The 18206-nt window shown below is 60.5% G+C and overlaps 3 protein-coding genes across 6 annotated transcripts; all 3 read left to right on the top strand.

The window, feature by feature from the left end:
• Nucleotides 1-838: 838 nt before the first annotated feature.
• ESPNL (espin like) lies at nt 839-3134 on the top strand. The gene is made up of 3 exons (XM_062583091.1): nt 839-937; nt 1368-1561; nt 1652-3134. The coding sequence occupies exons 1-3, from the start codon at nt 839-841 to the stop codon at nt 3132-3134; spliced, it is 1776 nt and encodes a 591-aa protein (XP_062439075.1).
• Nucleotides 3135-4536: 1402 nt separating this feature from the next.
• Nucleotides 4537-11059, top strand: KLHL30 (kelch like family member 30). 4 transcript variants are annotated; one of them, XM_062583162.1, is made up of 8 exons: nt 4537-4585; nt 5238-6130; nt 6417-6585; nt 7008-7094; nt 7493-7648; nt 7797-7985; nt 8682-8827; nt 9797-11059. In XM_062583162.1, exons 2-8 carry the CDS (start codon nt 5357-5359, stop codon nt 10046-10048), a joined length of 1773 nt encoding a protein of 590 aa, XP_062439146.1. In that variant the 5' UTR covers nt 4537-4585; nt 5238-5356; the 3' UTR covers nt 10049-11059. The 4 variants fall into 4 exon arrangements, 3 of the variants coding, with proteins under 3 accessions (XP_062439146.1, XP_062439145.1, XP_062439147.1); XR_009959334.1 differs by having other exon boundaries at nt 4552-4637; nt 8720-8827; nt 9797-9884; XM_062583161.1 differs by having other exon boundaries at nt 4552-4637.
• Nucleotides 11060-11602: 543 nt separating this feature from the next.
• ERFE (erythroferrone) lies at nt 11603-15077 on the top strand. Its single transcript, XM_062583092.1, has 7 exons — nt 11603-11821; nt 11927-12011; nt 12674-12888; nt 13562-13670; nt 13780-13870; nt 14226-14304; nt 14759-15077. The coding sequence occupies exons 1-7, from the start codon at nt 11603-11605 to the stop codon at nt 14855-14857; spliced, it is 897 nt and encodes a 298-aa protein (XP_062439076.1). The 3' UTR covers nt 14858-15077.
• Nucleotides 15078-18206: the final 3129 nt, after the last annotated feature.

An 18206-nucleotide genomic window follows, 5' to 3' on the forward strand; every position in this document is an offset into this window, starting at 1 on the left:
TCCCCGCTTTGCTGAGGGTGCTGAAGGGCTGCGCGCGTGCCAGCCGCGACAGGGCCAGTGGCGGCCACGCTGCAAGCCTGGCACCTGCCCAACCAGGTCAGGAAAGTGGATCTGGTAGCCACGGCCGTGCCGGCTGTGTAAGGACACCCGGGCTCAGCGGGGTAGGAAATCTGCCAGGCAAACGGCAGGCAAAGCTGAGGCTTCCTTTGCCCACGCTGTAAGCAAAGCGCGATGGTGAGTCGCCCGCTGTCCCCTGCAAAACCTGCCCAGGGGTTGAGGACCGGGTTGGCCTTGCCGCAACGAGCACTCCCCCGGCGCAGGAGGCAGCTGGCAGTGCCGGGGGGCAGTCGCACCCCGCCGGGGATCCCTCTCACCTCCCCTGCACTCCCCCAGGCTTGCCGGCAAATGGGTCCGCAGCGGGCGCACGCGAGCCGCCCTGCGAGAAGGGGCCATTGCTGCACGGCCGCCCACAGCCCGTCAGTCCTCCTCACTCCAACCCCCCGGGGCACGTGCTGGGGCTCGGGGCCCCGCTGGCAGCCGGCCCGGAGCTGGGGCGGGCAGGCAGTGATGCCGCGGCAGCATCGGCTGAGGGAGCTCTTGGTCCCCCAGACTGCTGAACCGGGATAACCATGTGGATAAAACCGGAGGAGCACAGAGTTACGCTGACGGGCACAGCTTTGCTCGCTCGCGGGGCCTCCCCGTGCATCCTCAGTGGCGCGGGCGTCCGCGACGCGCAAAGCCTGGCCTCTGTCCCGCCGCGCTCCGCCGACATCCCCCCGTGTTAACTCCTAACGTGGGGCCTGTCCCACTCTCCTCACCAGTGACCAAGTCTGGCGGAATGATGAAGCCCAGCGAGTCCAGCGGATCGCTCCAGGCAGAGCTGAAGATCAGGAGACCCGTGCAGCGGGCCAGGATCCCAGCACCGTTCACAGACCCCGTACGTCCCCCGTGCCTGCTGCGGTGCCGCGTCTGGGCCTGCAGCTTCCCCCCTCTGCCCTGGTCCGCTCCTTCTCGTCTGCTCGGAGGCCATCATAGAGCAGGGTGCCTGGGGGCCCACAGGCAGGGGGAACGAGCCCCGGCTTTGTGCCGCGGGGAGCAGGAGCCCATTTTCCTTTTCCGAACAGTTCACTGCATTGGTTACATCCTCCCAAAACCGGACGGGCAGCTTTGCCCCCTCTGCCAGTGCTGCCAGCGGGCCGGCCACGGCACGGGCGCACTTGGCCCGGCGCGCAACCTGCAGGTGCTGGGGTGCACCCCAGGCGCGGGGACCCAGCCGCGGCTGAGGGTGACGGGGAGCGGCCCCCGGAACGCCGGGCACGAGCGCTCGGAGAGTGATGTGCTGCATCTGCCCCCCCTCCAACACGCAGGCAGGGACACCGGAGCCGGCAGCACCCCGGCGCGGGAGCCCGCCCTCGGCCCGGACGGACCCGGCGGACGTCGACGCCCTCGTGCCCACGCACGATGAGCACGGCCGCCCCATCCCCGAGTGGAAGCGGCAGGTGATGGTGCGGCGGCTGCGGGCCCGCCTGGTGGATGACACCGCCGCGGGAGGCCAGGTAGGGTGCGGGGGCCAGCGGGCGCCTGCCGCTCGCCCCGGCTTTGCCCATCCAGCGAAGCTTTCCCGCGCCGGGGCAGTGCGAGCCTCTCATAGCGCCTCGCCACAGGGCCTGGGCACGTGGTGCTTTTCGGCGGCCCGCGACGCCATGCTGGGCCCGTTCGGGGAGCTGCTGACCGAGGCGGACCTGGCGCAGCTGGAGTGGCAGGTGGAGAGCCTGCGCCTGCGGCGCCGGGGCGAGGAGTACCAGGGCGAGCTGGAGCGGCTGGCGCAGGAGCTGCGCGCCCTCCTGCCCGCCCCGCTGCTCAGCATCACCGTGCAGAGCCCGCCGCCGGCGCCGGGCCAGCCGCTGCCCCTCTGGTGTGGCCGCCTGGCCGGCGTGGTGAGCAGCCTGGCCCTGCTGCTGGCCAACGCCGAGGGGGCCCGGGCCGCGCTGCCCCCACCGCCTGCCGCCCCCGCGCCCGCCCGGCCCCAGGTGCCCACCGGCAGCGTGGCCCAGCGGGAGATCCGGCAGTGCGGCGTCTCTGTCCGCAGCCTCCGCGACGCCTTCGAGGCCCCAGCGTCCAGCCCGGCCTTGGGGAGCCCAGCGGTGGCGGCGGGGCAGCACGGGAACAGGGATGAGGGACCATCTCGGGAGGCACCAAGCGGCCTCAGAGAGCCGGCCGGAGGGGAAAGCGAGTCCGGCGGCACGGAGGCGGCCAGCGATTCAGGGATCAGCTGCGAGGAAGGGTTTTCCGAAACCAGCGGGTCTCCGGTGCCAGTGCCAGAGTCAGCGAACCTCAGGAAGGAGCGGATCGTGATGCTCTTCCTGAGCCACTGGAAGCGATCTGCTGAGAGCCCGTCCCTGCGCACCGTGGCCAGGAAAACACTGGAGTCCCAGCGGGCCCAGAGGGAGGGTGCCAGGGGCCCCAAAGCACATGAGGTGCCCACGGAGAAGATGCCAGGGGAGACGGCCGAAGTAGGCCACTTGGCCCATCAGAGGAATGCCATCCAACAGCTCATCGGAAGCTGGACAGATGTCACCTCCCACGGTCCAGCGCAGCAGCAGCCTCCCAGTCAGCATGGTACCTACTCCCCAGAGCAGTTCCTGCCCTACGTCAACGGAGCGCCGGCCGACTACGACAGCCTCACCCTGGACCTCTTCATGCTGGGCTATTTCCGCCTCTTGGAGCAGGACCTTTCCCCGGAAGAGCGCCGGGGCCGGCACCTGCTCTGCTTCGAGGTGTTCGACCACCTGGGCCGGCACAGCTGGGAGACTGTGCGCGCCTTCCACCGGGCTGTGACGGATGAGATCAATGCTGGTCGGCGAGGCTGGAAAGACAGCTTCGAAGATATCAAGGCGAGGTATTTTGGTAGCACCAAGAGCTCTGTGTGCTGGCTGGGGTCGGGCTGGGGTGCCACGGGAAGCCCTCGGCAGCCCACGGCCAGCACGCCAGCACAGAGCCCCCTGCCCCGGCATCACCCGGGCTGCGGGGCCGCTCTCACCGGCGTCAGCAACGAGGAGATCTGCAGGTACATCGACCGCAGCTTCGCCTTCTGGAAGGAGAAGGAAGCAGAGATCTTCAGCTTCGAGGAGTGAGGCCGGCAGCCCTGAGGTGCCGGGTCTGCAGTGCTGCCTCAGAGATGGCTGGGCAAAAACTGCCTCAGAGGTGGAGGGGGTATTTCCCCTGTTGTGCCTTTCCCATGCTGAAGCAAATAGGTAGAGAAGAACTGAGAGACACCTTCATTCTCACGAGAGGGCTGGGGACCAGCAAGGACCTTCTCTGAGGCACCCCAAAACCACAGGACCCAAGGGATTTAAGTACCTCCTGCTTTCAGAGCCTTTAGCAGCCTTTCCTAGACTGCTGCTTTTTCTGCTATTTCATTTTTTTGCAAGGCAGGCAGCGGATGAAGGCATGCGGCAGCTGGCACAGAGAGGGAAGAGGCGGTGATTTACATCTGGGTGTGTTCTACCAGCGCTCCCGCTGCCTTTTTCTCCCGCTGCCTTTTGCACAAGGGCTCGGTTTCCATGGGGACTGCGGGCTTAATAAATGCATTTCAGTGTTGTCTCGCAAAAAAAAAAAAAAAAAATCTGTGCAGATCAAATGCCTTTCTGAGGTAGTTCAAGGCTTTTGAGGTGATGGAGAAAGCTGGAGGATCACCCCATCCTTCCCAGCTCGAATGCCTAGACAGACTCCCGTGTCCTCCTCTTGCCAAGGGAGAAGCTGGGAAAATCCACCCAATGCACAGGGATGGCATCACCACCCTGAGCGCTGGCTGTGCCTGAGGCAGAGGCAGAGATGGGACCAACCCTGCCCTCCTGCCATAGCGGCACCCCACTGCCTTGGCCCTGGCCCAGGCTCTCGCCTGGGTGCTGCAGAGACAGCTGCTGTGATTTATTTGCAGCCACCCCTGTGGAGGGCCGGGAGAGCGGTCGGCTCTGAGGAGCAAGATAACGGCCTATATTTAGCAACCAGTGTCACCAGCCACAGATAGTGGGAGAGGAGGAACATCTCTGGAAGTGGAGACAAGGGACGGGTTGGATGTGGGGAGCGGTTTCCCCTGCACGCCCTCGTGCCCATGTGCACCGGCGTCACAGGTCCTGCTGCTCCGGGAGCGATGCTTGCCCTGTGTGCGCCCTCGGGTGTCCCTCTGAAAAGCAGGGCAGCTTTTCTTCCTGCCGGTGCGGGCTGCCCGCTGCCAGCTCCCCGAGAAAACAGCCCGCTTGCACGACCCTGGTGCTGCCAAGCCACGGCGCGCAGGTTGCCCCAGCCGCGCTCCAGCACAGCAGAGCCCCTAGTCAAGCCTGATGCCATCAAAGCCCTGGCCCAGTCCAGGGAGAGGCAGGGTGGGCAGCATCGGGGCAGCTTTGTCTGCTGCCCTGAGGGTGCCTTTAAGAGCAGGGGGATGGGGAAGACCAGTGTCCCAGCGCTGGCTAAATATAGCCCCCCCCCCCCCCGGCCCAGCCCCAGCTGCCATCCCGGCTCTGACGGGTACGTCACTCCCCAGCCCACGGACGCCAGCCGCACCGCTCCCGACCGCGCGGGACAGGTGAGGCAGCGGGTGCTCCGAGGGGTGCCAAGCCCTGGCAGGAGCGGGGCAGGTGGGTGCTGCATGCGGAGCCATCACAGGAGGGACGCACGAGCCAGACCCCCGGCTGGAGACTGAGCACAGCACGCCGTGCACCCCGTGGGGCGGAGGGGAGCAGGGGTGCGGGCACCCGGCCAGGAGGCTGTGCCGGACACCAGGCACCACGTCTAGCCTCGGTGGCGGGGGGGGGGGGGATGCTTTCCGGAGCCGGCGGGGAGGGTTACTGTGGGGTTTTGCTCCTTATGGGGCCCCCTCCGGACACCGCGGGGGGTGCAGGCAGGGACTCTCATGTCTCGGGGTGGAGGGGGGGGGGTCCCAGGCCCGGATCCCAGGCTGCGGGCTGACGCAGTGTCAAACCCACCCTCCTGCCTCTCTCCACCCTCCTGAAAAGTAGGTCATGGTGGCAGCCAGGCTGCCCAGGACACGTCGGAGTGTGACCCAGCCCCATGACTCAGGCCACGAGTTCTTGGGGCAGAGAACCCGTCTACGGTGCACAGCTCATCGTTGCAAACACTCATCCTGTCTCAGCTGGTGCCCATAAATCATGCGGGTGACTTTAGGAAGGCGCATGCAGGCTCAGAGGGAGGGACTTGTCACCGCCTTTTCCTCACAGGGACACCCTCGCCACACTCATCTGCTGCTCCCAGGGCTCGTTACGCCAGCATCAGCCCACAGTTTCCCAAGCGAGGCACCCTCACCACAGGCACAGCTTTGGCCATCGACCTGAGCACCATGGTGAGGAATGTGGACGACTTTGACTTCTGCCTCGCATCGCATGCCCAGAGCGTGCTGGAGGGGCTGCAGCGCCTGCGCGCCAACCCCAAGCTCTCGGACGTGACGCTGCTGGTAGGTGACCGGGAGTTCCCCTGCCACCGCGGCGTACTGGCCCTCTGCAGTCACTACTTCGATGCCATGTTCTCCGGCAACTTCATCGAGAGCATCACCGCCCGGGTGGAAATCAAGGAGGTGGACCCCAGTGCGATGGAGATGCTGCTTGACTTTGCCTACACAGGAAAGATCACCATCAACCAGGCAAACGTGGAGGGGCTCATGCGCACTTCGAACCAGCTCCACTTCCCCACCATCCAGAAAGTCTGCAGCCGCTACCTCCGGCAGCAGATGGACGCCACAAACTGCTTAGGTATCTGCGAGTTCGGAGAGAGCCACGGCTGCCCCGAGGTGTCCTCCAAGGCTTGGTCTTTCTTGCAGGAGAACTTCGAAGCTGTCTCTTGCCAGGAGGAGTTCCTCCAGCTCTCCAAGGAGAGGCTGGCCATCTACCTCTCCAACGACCAGCTGCAGGTGCAGGAGGAGCAGAGCCTCGTCGAGGCCGTGCTGCGCTGGGTGCGCTACGACGCGGGGCCCAGAGCCCAGTTCCTGCCTGAGCTGCTGGAGTTGGCCCACCTTGTCTCATTGCCAGACCAGTACCTGCAAAACCTGCTCACCGCTGAGCCGCTCGTCCGTGACTCAGATGCCAGCAAGGCCGTCATCGCCAGATACCGCACCACGGTCAGTGGCAGCTGCTTCCCCTCACCGCCTGGCCAGGGAGTGTGGGCGGGGGGGGGGGATGCTTTTAGCTGAAACTCAGTAAGGAACAGGTAAAAAGGCATAAATGCTTGTCCAGGAGATCACAAGTGTCCAAAGAGCACAGGGGCATGTGGGAGGTGCCAGTACTGGAGGTATTATTGTCCTTAGCCCCATGGCTGGATGTGGGCCAAGAAGCGATTAGTCAGGGAGTGACAAGCCAGGAGCAGGGTTTGGAGCCTCATGGCACTGTCCTGGTCTCTGCTGTCAGGGGGGAAGCAGCTCCAGCACCCAGAAGAGGCCCCTTGCTCTGCCACAGAAGCTGGAGGAAGTGCTGGTGGTGGTCGGTGGCCGGGTCCTGGAAGAGAACAGAGATGATGACGGTGGGCTGGATGTGCCAGCCAACCCCAGGAACTTCGCCTTCTACAACCCCAAGAGTAGTAAGTGCTTGTGGTGAGGGACAGGGCTTCTGAATCCCCCCACATTTTATAGGTTAATTAACCAGGTAGTCTGCCCCAAATCTACCTTCCGGGCCAGACTCTGCTGCAGAGCAGACCAGTGTGGTTACCCAACTCCTTCCCACCCAGACCATGCCCCAGCATGGCTGGCATCTGCCTGCCCAGCTCACCCTTCCCAACAGCAGCCCCCCTGCCGCTCTTCAGGAGGAGAACGTCTCACATTTCACCCAGACCCCATAGTGCCTCCAATTGCACAACAGCGATGAATAAATAAAGCAAACAAGATCAGGAGTCTGTGAGAGTTGAGCCCAGTTGCAGTTTCCAAATCTCCAAGCTCCTCATCATGATGTGACACGGGGTGTCCCAAGGCCACGGCCTTATCCCTTGCCTTTGCTGTGTTTCAGGGAGATGGATGGCTCTGCCTGACTTCCCAGATTACAACAAATGGGGCTTTTCCCTGGTGGCTCTGAACAACGACGTGTACGTCACGGGTAGGTGAGAGGGAGTCCCAGCTGAGGCAGGGGGACCCTGACTATCACCTCAGGGAGCAGGTGCTGAGACCCACACTGAGCCAGGAGGTAGAGGCTGGGACATGGGGCCAGGGTGCTGGTGTGGGGCCAGGGCTGCCCTGCAAAAGTGCACATCCCTCCAGGCCAGCATGGGTGGAATGTGGGTCCCAGCAATTCCCCAAGTGGGGCAGAAACACCAATGCCTTGCCCCAAGTCTGTTGGGAGCAGACCTTTGCGAGCAAGAGCCCTCTCATTGTTTTTCGCTTGGGTGGATTTGACAAACCAGGAGGGATGCCCAGGAGACACGTGTGTTTAGAGGGGATCCTGGCAAGCCCAGTCTGACCCCATCCCTCCCCACGGCTGGGCATTTCCCTCTATAGGTGGCTCCCGGGGCTCCCGGAACGACACATGGTCGACAACCCAGGCCTGGTGCTTCTGCCTCAAGGCTGGTGCTTGGAAGCCCATCGCGTCGATGCTGAAAGCCCGGACAAACCACACCAGCGCTGTCCTCAACGGCGAGATCTATGTCATTGGTGGTAAGGCAGCTTGGGCTGCTGATGAGTCCAGACACCGCGATACAAGGAGCCCCTGGCTGCTGCCAGGGGCTCGGCGGGTGCAGGGGGCACCCTTCTGCACCCGTTGCTCTGGGCCGAGGTGGACCGCAGCATCCTTGCCACCCCACAGGTACCACGGTGGACATCGTGGAAGTAGAGTGCTATGACCCCTACAACAAGAGCTGGTGCGCCATTAGCCCGGCCCTCAAGTACGTGAGCAACTTCACAGCCGCCGGCTGCCTGGGGAAGCTCTACCTCATCGGCTCCTGCGCCGTCAAGTACAACGCCCTGACCCTGCAGTGCTACAACCCCGTCAGAGGTACGCACAGGGCCCCACACTGGCATCTCTCATAAAGTGCACAGGGGGCAGCCAGAGCGCAGCCGTGCCAGGAGCCGAGAGTAGCCCAGTGCAGGCAGTGCCTCAGCAATGGGACAAGGTCCCACAGGTTATGGACAGGATGGGCATAGCTAGGTGCTGCTAATGAGTCCAGCACCAGCCATGGACATGGCAAGTGGATGGATCAGGTCCAGGATCCATCCCAGGAGTCTAGACAGGAGCAGCAGGAGATGGAGCCAGAGACAGAGCTGGAGACAAAGCTATGGTGCTGGTCCAAGATACATCTAGAAGGTTTCAGCATTTGGCCTCCACACTACGCCCAGCCTCTTTCCTTGGGGTGACTTCTAGGCAGCTCCTCAAATGGGGAGGGAAAAGCTAAAAAAAAAAATCCCTTCGATGAACTACACCTCCTCAGTCAGCTCCTGCTTAGCCCCATCGTGGTTACTACCATCCCATATAGCTCGTATGAACAACTCCCCGCCTATTTTACACAAGAAAATTGGCTTAGATGGTAATAAAGGCGCCCTTGTTCCTGGCCAATCTGTCACCTCTCTTTTAAGCACTCTCTTCAAATAACTGTGGGGTCAGTGCTGAATTTTTTGGTCACTGAGCCATAGCTGCATTAATAGCCAGGCGTCTGAAGTACTTTAACGTGATGCTGACGGCTGTTCCTTGCAGATTTATGGAGTGTAATTACATCCCCTTTCATCCCAAAGTACCTCTCGGCCCCACGCTGTGCCTCCCTGCATGGGCTCATCTACCTCATTGGTGACAACACGAAGAAGGTTTACGTATACGACCCGGAGGCAAACATCTGGCAGAAGGTAGGGCTGCGTGGAACCTGACAAGCCCCACTGTCCTGGGAGCCCAAGGATGCGGGCACCAGATTGATCTGCACTTGGTCAGGTCTAAACGCAGAGGGTGGCTTTTAGTCATCTGTTACGATCTAGGTGTCAGACCTCTAAAGACTTTTACTCTGTCTGAGGAAAGTAAGGGCAGAGAGAAAGAGGAGACAAGAGGGCTTCTGGGGCCAACCTTGAGAAGACAGGCAGAAAAACTGCAAAGTCTGGGTACAGGCTGTGCCATCCCTTGGCGGGAGAGCCCATATTGGATATGGCTGGTTCATGGCCAGGCCAACCCTTTCCCCCACAGCGCTGAGGCTTTCAGATGTCCATCAACCTCCAAGCTTTTGGAAAGCTCTGGGAAAGCGGCTGGGTGACCAGTCACCCGGGGAGCTGCCAAGAGGCAGGGGCTCAGTCACATCAGCTGAGCCCCTGCAAACTCATTTCCTCCAACCGCTTGAGGCAGCGGTGGCAGATCCTTCGGGCTCTGTCATCATTGCCTGCTGAAGCATGGGGACGCCGAGGCGCAGCTGGGTGAGCTCCGCCAGGCACCGGGATCCTGCCCGGCTTGAGTTACAGGACCGGTGGCGGCTCCTCCTGCAGCTGTTGCTCCCCCCCCCCCCCCCACCTCGGCTCCCCGGCCGGACTCCAGAGCCTCCTTCTCCCTCCCGGCGAGCCACTCAGCCCACCGCTCCGTTAAGCCCTATGAAGCTGAATTTGCCCCTGTTTTGCCTTGTCTGCCCCCAGCACCAGCCCAGTGCTTGCTACCCCTGCACCGAGATGTGTGGCCTTGGCTCTGGTGAAAAATTGCACCAGGTTATAATTGTAATGTTTACGCTCGCCATGGAGGGCCCTTTCCCGTGCAACGCCCTCCTGCCGGGCTGTGCGGGGCTCCCACCCCTGGGTGCAATGCGCTGGGCGAGCTCCACAGCTGGTGCCTGCCTGCCGCAGGTACAGCTGCTCCACACGCTCCACGAGAACGGCGGGATGGTGCCTCTAGGCGACCGGCTCTTCGTCACGGGCGGCCACTGGAAAGGCATGGACGGTGACTACCGGGTGGAGATGGAGGTGTACGACTGCACCAAGGACCGCTGGACGAGGGAGGGCCCCCTGCCCTGCCCCTGGCTCTTCCACAGCTCTTCCTCCATCTTCATGGACACCTCAAAGTGGACAGAGGCATTTGAGGGTGACCACAGGTGGTAGCAGAGCCTGGTGCCTGCAGCTTGAATGAGCTCATCCACCATTTGGGAGGGGAAGGGCTGGTCCGAGGGGATTTTGTGGGTTAGTTTTGCTATACACAGGCACAGCATTTCTGCACTGCTCAGGCCAAACCCTCTTCCCAACATCTGCAGCTGCCCACAAGCGGTTCAGCCTTCTTCACCGCGGATGCAAAAGCCAGGCTTGCTCTTGGGCTCATCCACCAGGAGAAGTGAAGCCTTGAATACCCAATTAAATGCAGTCAACGATGGCTCTAGGCTCTGCTCCGTGCTGGAGCAGGGCAGCCGGAGAGCCCATCTGCCCAGAGGGCAGCGCGGTGGCCCTGCTGCGCCACTGCCTGATGAAGCTGAGCTCTCCCAGCACTCTCACCTCTCTCCCACCTCTTCTAGATGTGAAATAGTCTGCTGAGGGGAGCCAGGCTTTTCCTCACAAACACTCTTCTGTTTGGTTACTGCTCTTTTTTTAAAGACCCCCCCCCCCAGAACTCCAAAACTTTTAGGGTATTTACAAGGGCAAACAGCCCTCAAAGTTTGGCCATAACCCCAGAGCCCAGAAGATGACATTTCTTTTCTGGTGGCTGCGCTGCTGTTTGTAGCAACCCCATCCCCAATTGCTTTTGATATCCCAAATCTGGAAAAGGGAGGATGACTGGGGCAAAGTTTCGACACCCAGCGATGAGTTTGCTGGCCAGTCGAGCCCTGGTTTGCAGGGACTGACTCATCAGACCCAGTTTGGCTCCCTGAGGCAGGAGATGAACAGCTCTCAGCTGCTCTGCTGCAGCCCGAGCGTGTCGGGTATCCAGCTGGATCCCCCGCGCTGCTGGGGGAAGCCCAGGGACGGGGTGAGCAGGAGGTGACGCTTCCCCAGCAGCGCGTCCGGCTGCCTGAGGTTGACCCCCGGGATCTGGTGGCTCCGTGAGGACCACTTTTTTGCATTAAGCCGTTCTGTATGATTGCGTTTTGTACGGTTTTGGAAATCATTAAACACCCACAAGAAGGCATTCGCAGCTGGCCCGCGCGCCGCGGGGGATCCCCGGGTTCACTGCGAGCGCCCCAGCAGAAGAGCTGATGAACCCACCGACGTGGCTGCTCCCCCCTGGGGATGTCACGCACTAAACTCTCCTTCCTGGGTTGTATCTTTCCTAAGCTGAAGGATCCTGCCCAGGCCCGGCACAGAACATGGACAGCGGCTGCCGGGCTGGCACCAGCGGCCGGGGACGGGGAGAGCCCGCCCGCGGGGCTGGAGCGGGGCCGGGGCCGGGCCGGAGTGGGGCCGGGGCCGGGGCCGGGGCTGTCCACGGGGGCCAGGCCGGGCCGGGGACGGGCGGTGCGGCCCGCGGGGGCCGGGCCGGGGCCGGGGCGGTGCCGCCCGGGGGGGCTGGGCCGGGCTGGGCCAGGGCCGGGGCCGGGCTGAGGCCGGGGCGGTGCCGCCCGCAGGGGCCGGGCCGGGGCCGGGCAGTGCCAGCCGCGGGGGCCGGGCCGGGCCGGGCCGGGGCCGGGGCGATGCCGGCCAGCGGGGCCGGAGCGGGGCCGGGGCGGGATGCGACGCCGCCGCCGCCTGGCCGGGCTCTGCCTGGCGCTGCTCTGCGCCGCCGCCGCCGCCTGCATCGGGGCGGCTTCGGCCCCCCGGTCGCTGCCGGCCGCGCCCGGGCCGGCGGGGGCCAAGCGGGCCGGCGCCGTCGACCCCCGCGACGCCTGGACGCTGCTGGTGAAGCGCTCCGACAGCGGCAAGGCGCGGGACGGGGCCAAGAAGGGCCAGGTGAGAGCCGGAGCGGGGCACCCGGCGGCCCTGCTTGGCAGCGTGCGGCTGCTTTGCTCCGGTGGTGGGGCAGCATCACCCCAAACTCCTCTCGCTGGGTTCCAGGTCGGCATGCCGGGCGCTCCCGGCCCCCCCGGGGCACAAATGACAGCGGAAGAGCTGCTGCGGGAACTCCAGCGCCTGCTCAAAGGTGCGCTGATGCCCACCTGGGCTGGGGAGGCCGTGCGGGAGCCCGAGGCGGGAGGCAACCTGGCCCACGAGTGCAGGAGGGAAAAGCCGTGGCAAGCCTGGAGCGGGGGATATTGCGGGTTAGGTGACCACGAGGAGATGGCGGGGAGCAGGCCAGCAAGGAGTAGACACCATAGCAATGGGGGGGCATGGCAGAGAGAGGAGTTATCTTTTACTGGGATACCTGGCCAGGAAATTGGGGAACCTTTCAGCACAGATGAGAGACCTAGAGAAGGAATTGCCTGTTTGAAGAGAAATAAACACAACTGCCTAAAGGTGCATCAGGACAGATGCAGGCAGGCACGCATTCGGGGCAGGTCATCACAGAGGGGTTGTTTGTATACGGACGTGGCAGGTGATATCCAAAAAATCTGGAAATCGAGCCCCAGCATTCATGCTGGGCAGTGCTGTGAGAGCTGTCACCCCCTGCTCTTCAAAACAGCTAGGAAAAGCCCCTCTGCTGCACCAGGCACGGGCCTGGCAGAGCACCCAGCTGAGCTTGGTTTGGCTGTGGGGGACACTGCCATCGTTCCAGAGTCAGCAGTGGCAGTGAGGCGGCTCCAGGCAAACCCTAGCTGGACTAAGGATTCCTAAATCCAAGTCTCCGGTTGGGTTTTGGCTCAGGCAGAGCAAAGGAGAGGCAGAAGATGAGCACGAAGGCTTGTGAAGGGTGCGAGGAAGACAAGGCAAGCGGTGAAGCCAACGTCCTGGCCTTCGTCCCCAGCCCGCTGACGAGGAATGGGCCTCGTCATCGCGTGGAAGCAGCCTTCCACTGCAGGACGCGTAGGAACATTTCTGTGGAGCAGAGATCGCTGCAGGAGCTGCAGATCTACTACATAGTAAGTGATAGAGGAAACGTTGGAGGCTGAGCTCAGCCCTCACACTGATGATTTTCTTGTCCTGCCGCTACCTGATCTTAAGAGGGAGGAAAAGGAGTCTGTGAACAAGTAAGCACGTTCTTGCCCCGAGCCCTCAAGGTGTAAGGCCTCAGCTTTTCAGTCTAGCTCGAGGTCACAGCAAGTTTTATGCAGCTGTGGCTGACGGGCTCACTTGTAGGTGGGCTCCAGCTCTGCCCTGAGCTCTTCAAGGGTACCGTGATACGCCTGCAGACAGGGCATCTTCCTAGCCAAGGTGGCAATCAGCCACCGTGGCCCAAGGGAAGGTCCCAATAAAAGGGAAAACAGGTGCCAAGTAGAGCTACGAGGGCAGCTCAGTATGAGAACAGGAGCCCAGAGCCAGGGTTAAATGACAAGATCCAGGTCAGGAGGCCATTTGAGCAGCCCCCCTTCCCTGAAGGTTTCCGTCTCGCAGAAGTGGGCAACCAGCCCAAGGAAACTCGTGCTGGTTTAGCCTCAGCCGTGCCAGGGGATCCTTTGGCACCCCGCCGCAGACGGGTGCTAAGGTGATGCCGGCAGCCTCTCCCGTTGCAGCTAACGGCGCCCGCAGCTTCAGCCGCTTCTCGCGGCGTCCGGACGAACGTTCCCTAACGCCTCAGCCTTTCTCTGTCCCCAGCCCGAGAGGGAAGGGATGTTCCACCGCGGCCTGGGGCTGAACCTGACCAGCGGCCAGTACACAGCGCCTGTCACAGGCTACTACACCTTCACGGCCACCCTGCACATCGGTGAGCTCCCGACCCTGCCCTGCCCGGCCTCCGCCTCGCTGCCCTGCGGGACGGGACGAAGCCGTGGCTGGGGAGGTTTGAAGCCCGCTCAGGCGCCTCTCTGTTGCAGTGCACAAGGACCACCAGAGGAAGGGGCAGCAGTGCGCTCGAAATCGCCTGCGGGTGCTGATCTGCGTGCAGTCTCTGTGCCAGCACGACAGGTAAGGGGGCCGCAGCCCCTCCGGCGGGCGCACAGGGCCGATCGGGGGCAGCGAGCCCACGGTCTCTCCAGCCCCCCACGCAGCTCAGGAGAGGGTCTGCGAGGCAACCCCGAGCAGCCGCGCTCGTGCCGTACCTGGCTCGGGCAGAGCGCTCTCCGCCTGTTTTCAAACGCGTACCTCGCTAACATCGAGCGTGTCTACCAGCACAGCCTCCTGCAAGGTTGCCAGAAAGGCAACAACTGTTCCTAGTACCTGGGAGAGCGCTCACGCCGCAGCCAGGGAGGGGAACGAGGCCGGCGTCCCCAGGCGCAGGGAGGGACCTACTCTTCACAGAAGTGCTCTCGCTTTTCCGCAGCTCTCTGGAGACCGTGTCCCGGCTGGAGAGCGGCGGTGACATCTTCACCGTCTCTGTCAACGGAGTTCTGTACCTGCAGGTAAGTGGCGCTGGGTGACTGGGCCAGCGCCTCCTGGGACCCTGTGGGGCAGCAGCAAAGAGCTGCTGTTGCCTGGGTCCTGCAGCACGGCAGCAGAGGGGTGGGAAACGGGCAGCAAGGTGCCTTCTGCGTCTCCCCGCTCTAGGGCCGTGCGGCTCTACAGCGCCGGGACTCAGGTCTGAGCTCCAAGGAGGCTCTCAGCTTGAGCTGCCCCAAGAGCTTTACAAGGGTCACACAGAGGCAGCACAGGGGTCTGCAAGGACATCCACGATCCCTAACACCATGCCACGTACCGTGGCTGGGATGCCCGACTGGCCTCTGTTTCCTTTTCCCCAGAGCAAAGTGCACGAGCTGCTTTCGGGAGGGAGACCTCCCCTTTGCCCAGCCAGCCCACACCCAGTGCCAGGAGGAAGGACCTGTCCCTGTCTCACTAGACTTTCTCCTTCCCTTTCAGGCTGGCCAGTATGCCTCAGTTTTCGTCGACAACGCCGCACGCTCTCCCCTCACTGTTCAAAGTGGCTCAGATTTCAGCGCTGTTCTCCTGGGGGTGTGAAAAAGCTCGGGACACCGCACACAGATCCAGGCCTCTCAGCCAGGACTGACCAGACCCTTCCGCCTGCCAGCGACAACTCCATCTCCCCTGCTCACTGCCAGGACCGGGAAAGACCTTCTGCTACAGCAGGAGCAGCAGGCTGGCCAGATCCTACCACAGGACCCAGCTGTCTGAGAAGCCGGAAGAAAGTCGGTGAGGAAAGGAAATAAATAAATAAATAACCCCCCAAATTCACGACAAACTGAAGGAGTTTACTTTAATCGAAAGGCTAGGGCTGGAAGTTTATCTTGAAAAGCAATGTTGATGACTTCTGCAGCGGGCTAGTTTCCCTGCAGGAATCTGCTCCCCCCACTCCAGGCAACTACGTTAATGATGGAGGAGAGGAAAGCCCCACGCACCCATTTTAGCTCTTAGCAGATTTCCCTGCCCAGTTTCTTGGCAGCTGAAAATGGGATTATTCGTATCACTAACTTTCCTGTAATTTATTATCAGTTCCATTTCCTGGCAGAAGCCAGCATACTCTGAAGTTAATCTTCAAAGCAGAGCAGGGTCCTGATAATTCAGGACGTTCAATTAAAGCAAGTTACTGTCCCATAACTTCCCACTTCTGAGATCTTGTGTCCTGGGCCAGGTGTTCCCTGCCTATGGCACAAGGCCCAGGCTGTGGCCAGTGCAGATACGCTCTTTGCTTTGGTCCTGATAGCAGCCTAAACCAAGGGATGGGAGCAGGGCTACGTGCCTGAGGGAGGCCTGCAGGATAGGTACCCGAGCGGGCTGGGTGTGGGGCAACGAAGCGGCACGTTTTATTTCTTAGCAGCACGTAGCGCCCTGGGGAAGCTGTGCCAGCGGCGCAGCGAGATAGCCTGCAACTACACCCAGCCCCACCTTCCCCAGAGGACCCAAGCACGTAGGCAAGGGGCAGGGCACCCTCCTCTCCCGCTACCTCAGTGGTGAGGGCTCTCCTTACCCTGCCCGGCCTCCTCCGCAGGCACAGGCTGTGTCTCCCCTACGAGAGGTAGCCAAAGTAGCTGCTGCTGCAGTTCTTGGTGGGAGGCAGAGAGGGTTAGATGCTGGAGAAAGCTCCGGTTCTGCAGTCTTAACACTGAGTTCTTCCTGGTGGCAAAGGAGAATTTGTTCCTAAAAGGTTGTATCTCACAGAGAGGGGAAAATAAATTAAGTTTTTACAGCAACTAAACTAGTGAGCAGCAGCATCCTGGCAGAGACAAAGCCTTTGCAGCTCTCGCCCAGATGAGGGGCTCAACCCAGAAAGCATTTTCCAGTTACCACACACAACCATCAGCCAAGTTAGTCTTGCTCAGATTAGCCAACCTCTTTTCCTACCAAACACACCCAAGACTACACAAGGATTCACTTCTGGAGCACAGGGCTTGCCAAGCTGATAAGCTGTCCCCTGCCATATAAAGGGCCCAATGCACTTCTAAGAATACAAAACCGGAAGAGCGAACTCTCAGAGCTGCTGGGGCTAGAAGCGGTCAGCCTGAAGGAGAGGAAGCGCAGGCAGAACGCTTCCACGGGGGCCATCCCATGGTGGCAGTACTCTGAGCTCCCCATAGTAACAAGATGCTACTGAATAACATGTATCTGAGTTTATTTTTCAGGGAACTTTTTGCTAGCCCCACCCCTACCAAGAAATGCGAGCAGATAGTTTTCTTGACTTCCATTAAGGCTACAGCAGAACCTGCCTCTCAAACTGCCTCACTACTTTTCTCCCAAGCTTGGCAAAATCCGCTCCAGTGCTTCATTCTGCCCCCTACCCTGACAAATATTTCCATAAAATGCATTATACCATATATTTATTAGTTGTATGTAACACTATGTACTGTGTTCCTAGTTGGAGTTGTGCTTTCAATACTCCTAAAAGGAAAGAAAGTATTTGCAAAAGAGGGAGGGACAGGTAAGAGAAGGACAAATTTACACTTCTTTCACCGGCTCTTGCACCGAAAGGAAGAGATGCCTCCTCCCGGAAGGAGCATCAAAGGGACTGAAGCACAGCTCAGCTGTAGCAGCCCGCCACAAAATTCCCCCCAGTGCAAGAGTTGGGAAAAGCAGGGAGATGAGCGGGCAGGGCACGTTGTCCTTCTGAGATACACTATCAGGGTTTCTTCTGCCATGGACCACACAAACTAAGTGCTACCTGTCTCAGTTGTGGCCGTCTCCAAATTTGGCTTTCAAGAACTGAAATGCCAGAGCATGTTACTAACATGGCACAGTTCCCTCTCAGCTCTTCCTGCAGAGCAACGCTGCATCAGGGTGTGCAGAAAAACAGCCCGTAGCAGAACGGGCTGCCAGAGGTGAATGCTGCCTGCCGTACGTGCCGGAGACCCGCTTGCTTCCTCAGTGCTCTGCAGAGGTGTGTAGCAGTTAAGCCTGAGTTAGGCCTGCTCAGCTAACTGTTGGCACATGCCTGTGAGCTTTCATAGACTTTTTGGCTATAGTAGATGAAATATAATCAACCACCTGTCCCAAACACAGAATGGTTTTGGTGTGCTCAAGGAAAGAGACAGCCCAACAGTCTGTTAATCATCAAAAAGCACAAAAGTGTCTTCTGGAGGTGTTTGAAAAAGCAGATGGTGAGTAACAGCAATGGTAACAGCAGATTAGGGAACAGCAGCACAGTTTGAACAGACTAATCAAGGAGGTATTCTCTACCTAAGCCTGTAACTAAGGACACTCAAAAGCACTGCTGTTACCAAGTTTCTGAAACTCAGAGGAGAGAAGAGGCCCCAAGACCCTGCACCAGGATCCAGGACCATCTCTCCAACCTCCAAGGATTGAGGGATCAGAAAAGAGCCCAGGGGAACCTCATAATCACACGCCAGGATTCTGCACACAGGGCAAGAGCCACCATGCCAACCTGACCAACCTTTCTCCGAGACTGCGTTCGTTCTGCAGGAGAGAGAGGAGATGGTGCAGCGTGGGAGGTTTCTTGCACAATCTCACGCACAGGTCAGGGAAGACATCTAACTTGTAAAATGGCATATATCTGATTAGAGTGCTTTGGTACCCAGATCCACTTAGCCTCCATACTGTCGTTTGAATCTTAAACCACCAAAAAGTGTTAAGAAATGTGAGATACAGTTGCTTCTCTTTCTGAATGGTTCTCTGGAAAACAGCATCACTCGCTCTCTGCACCAACAGCTGGTAGAGGAATGGGTAAGGGAAAAGAAAAATATTTAACAGCAACTAGTACCCAAAATAAAATGCCTGTTCCTTGAACAGCACAAAGAACAGAACTAGAGACAAGCACTGAGCTTATCTTAACCTCGTGGCAGGTCTGTTTGGTAAATCCTTTCAAAAATGCGTTTCCAGTTGTAAATGTACGAAGTGT

The sequence above is a fragment of the Rhea pennata genome, chromosome 9, assembly GCF_028389875.1.
Source record: "Rhea pennata isolate bPtePen1 chromosome 9, bPtePen1.pri, whole genome shotgun sequence".
Lineage (NCBI taxonomy): Eukaryota > Metazoa > Chordata > Aves > Rheiformes > Rheidae > Rhea > Rhea pennata.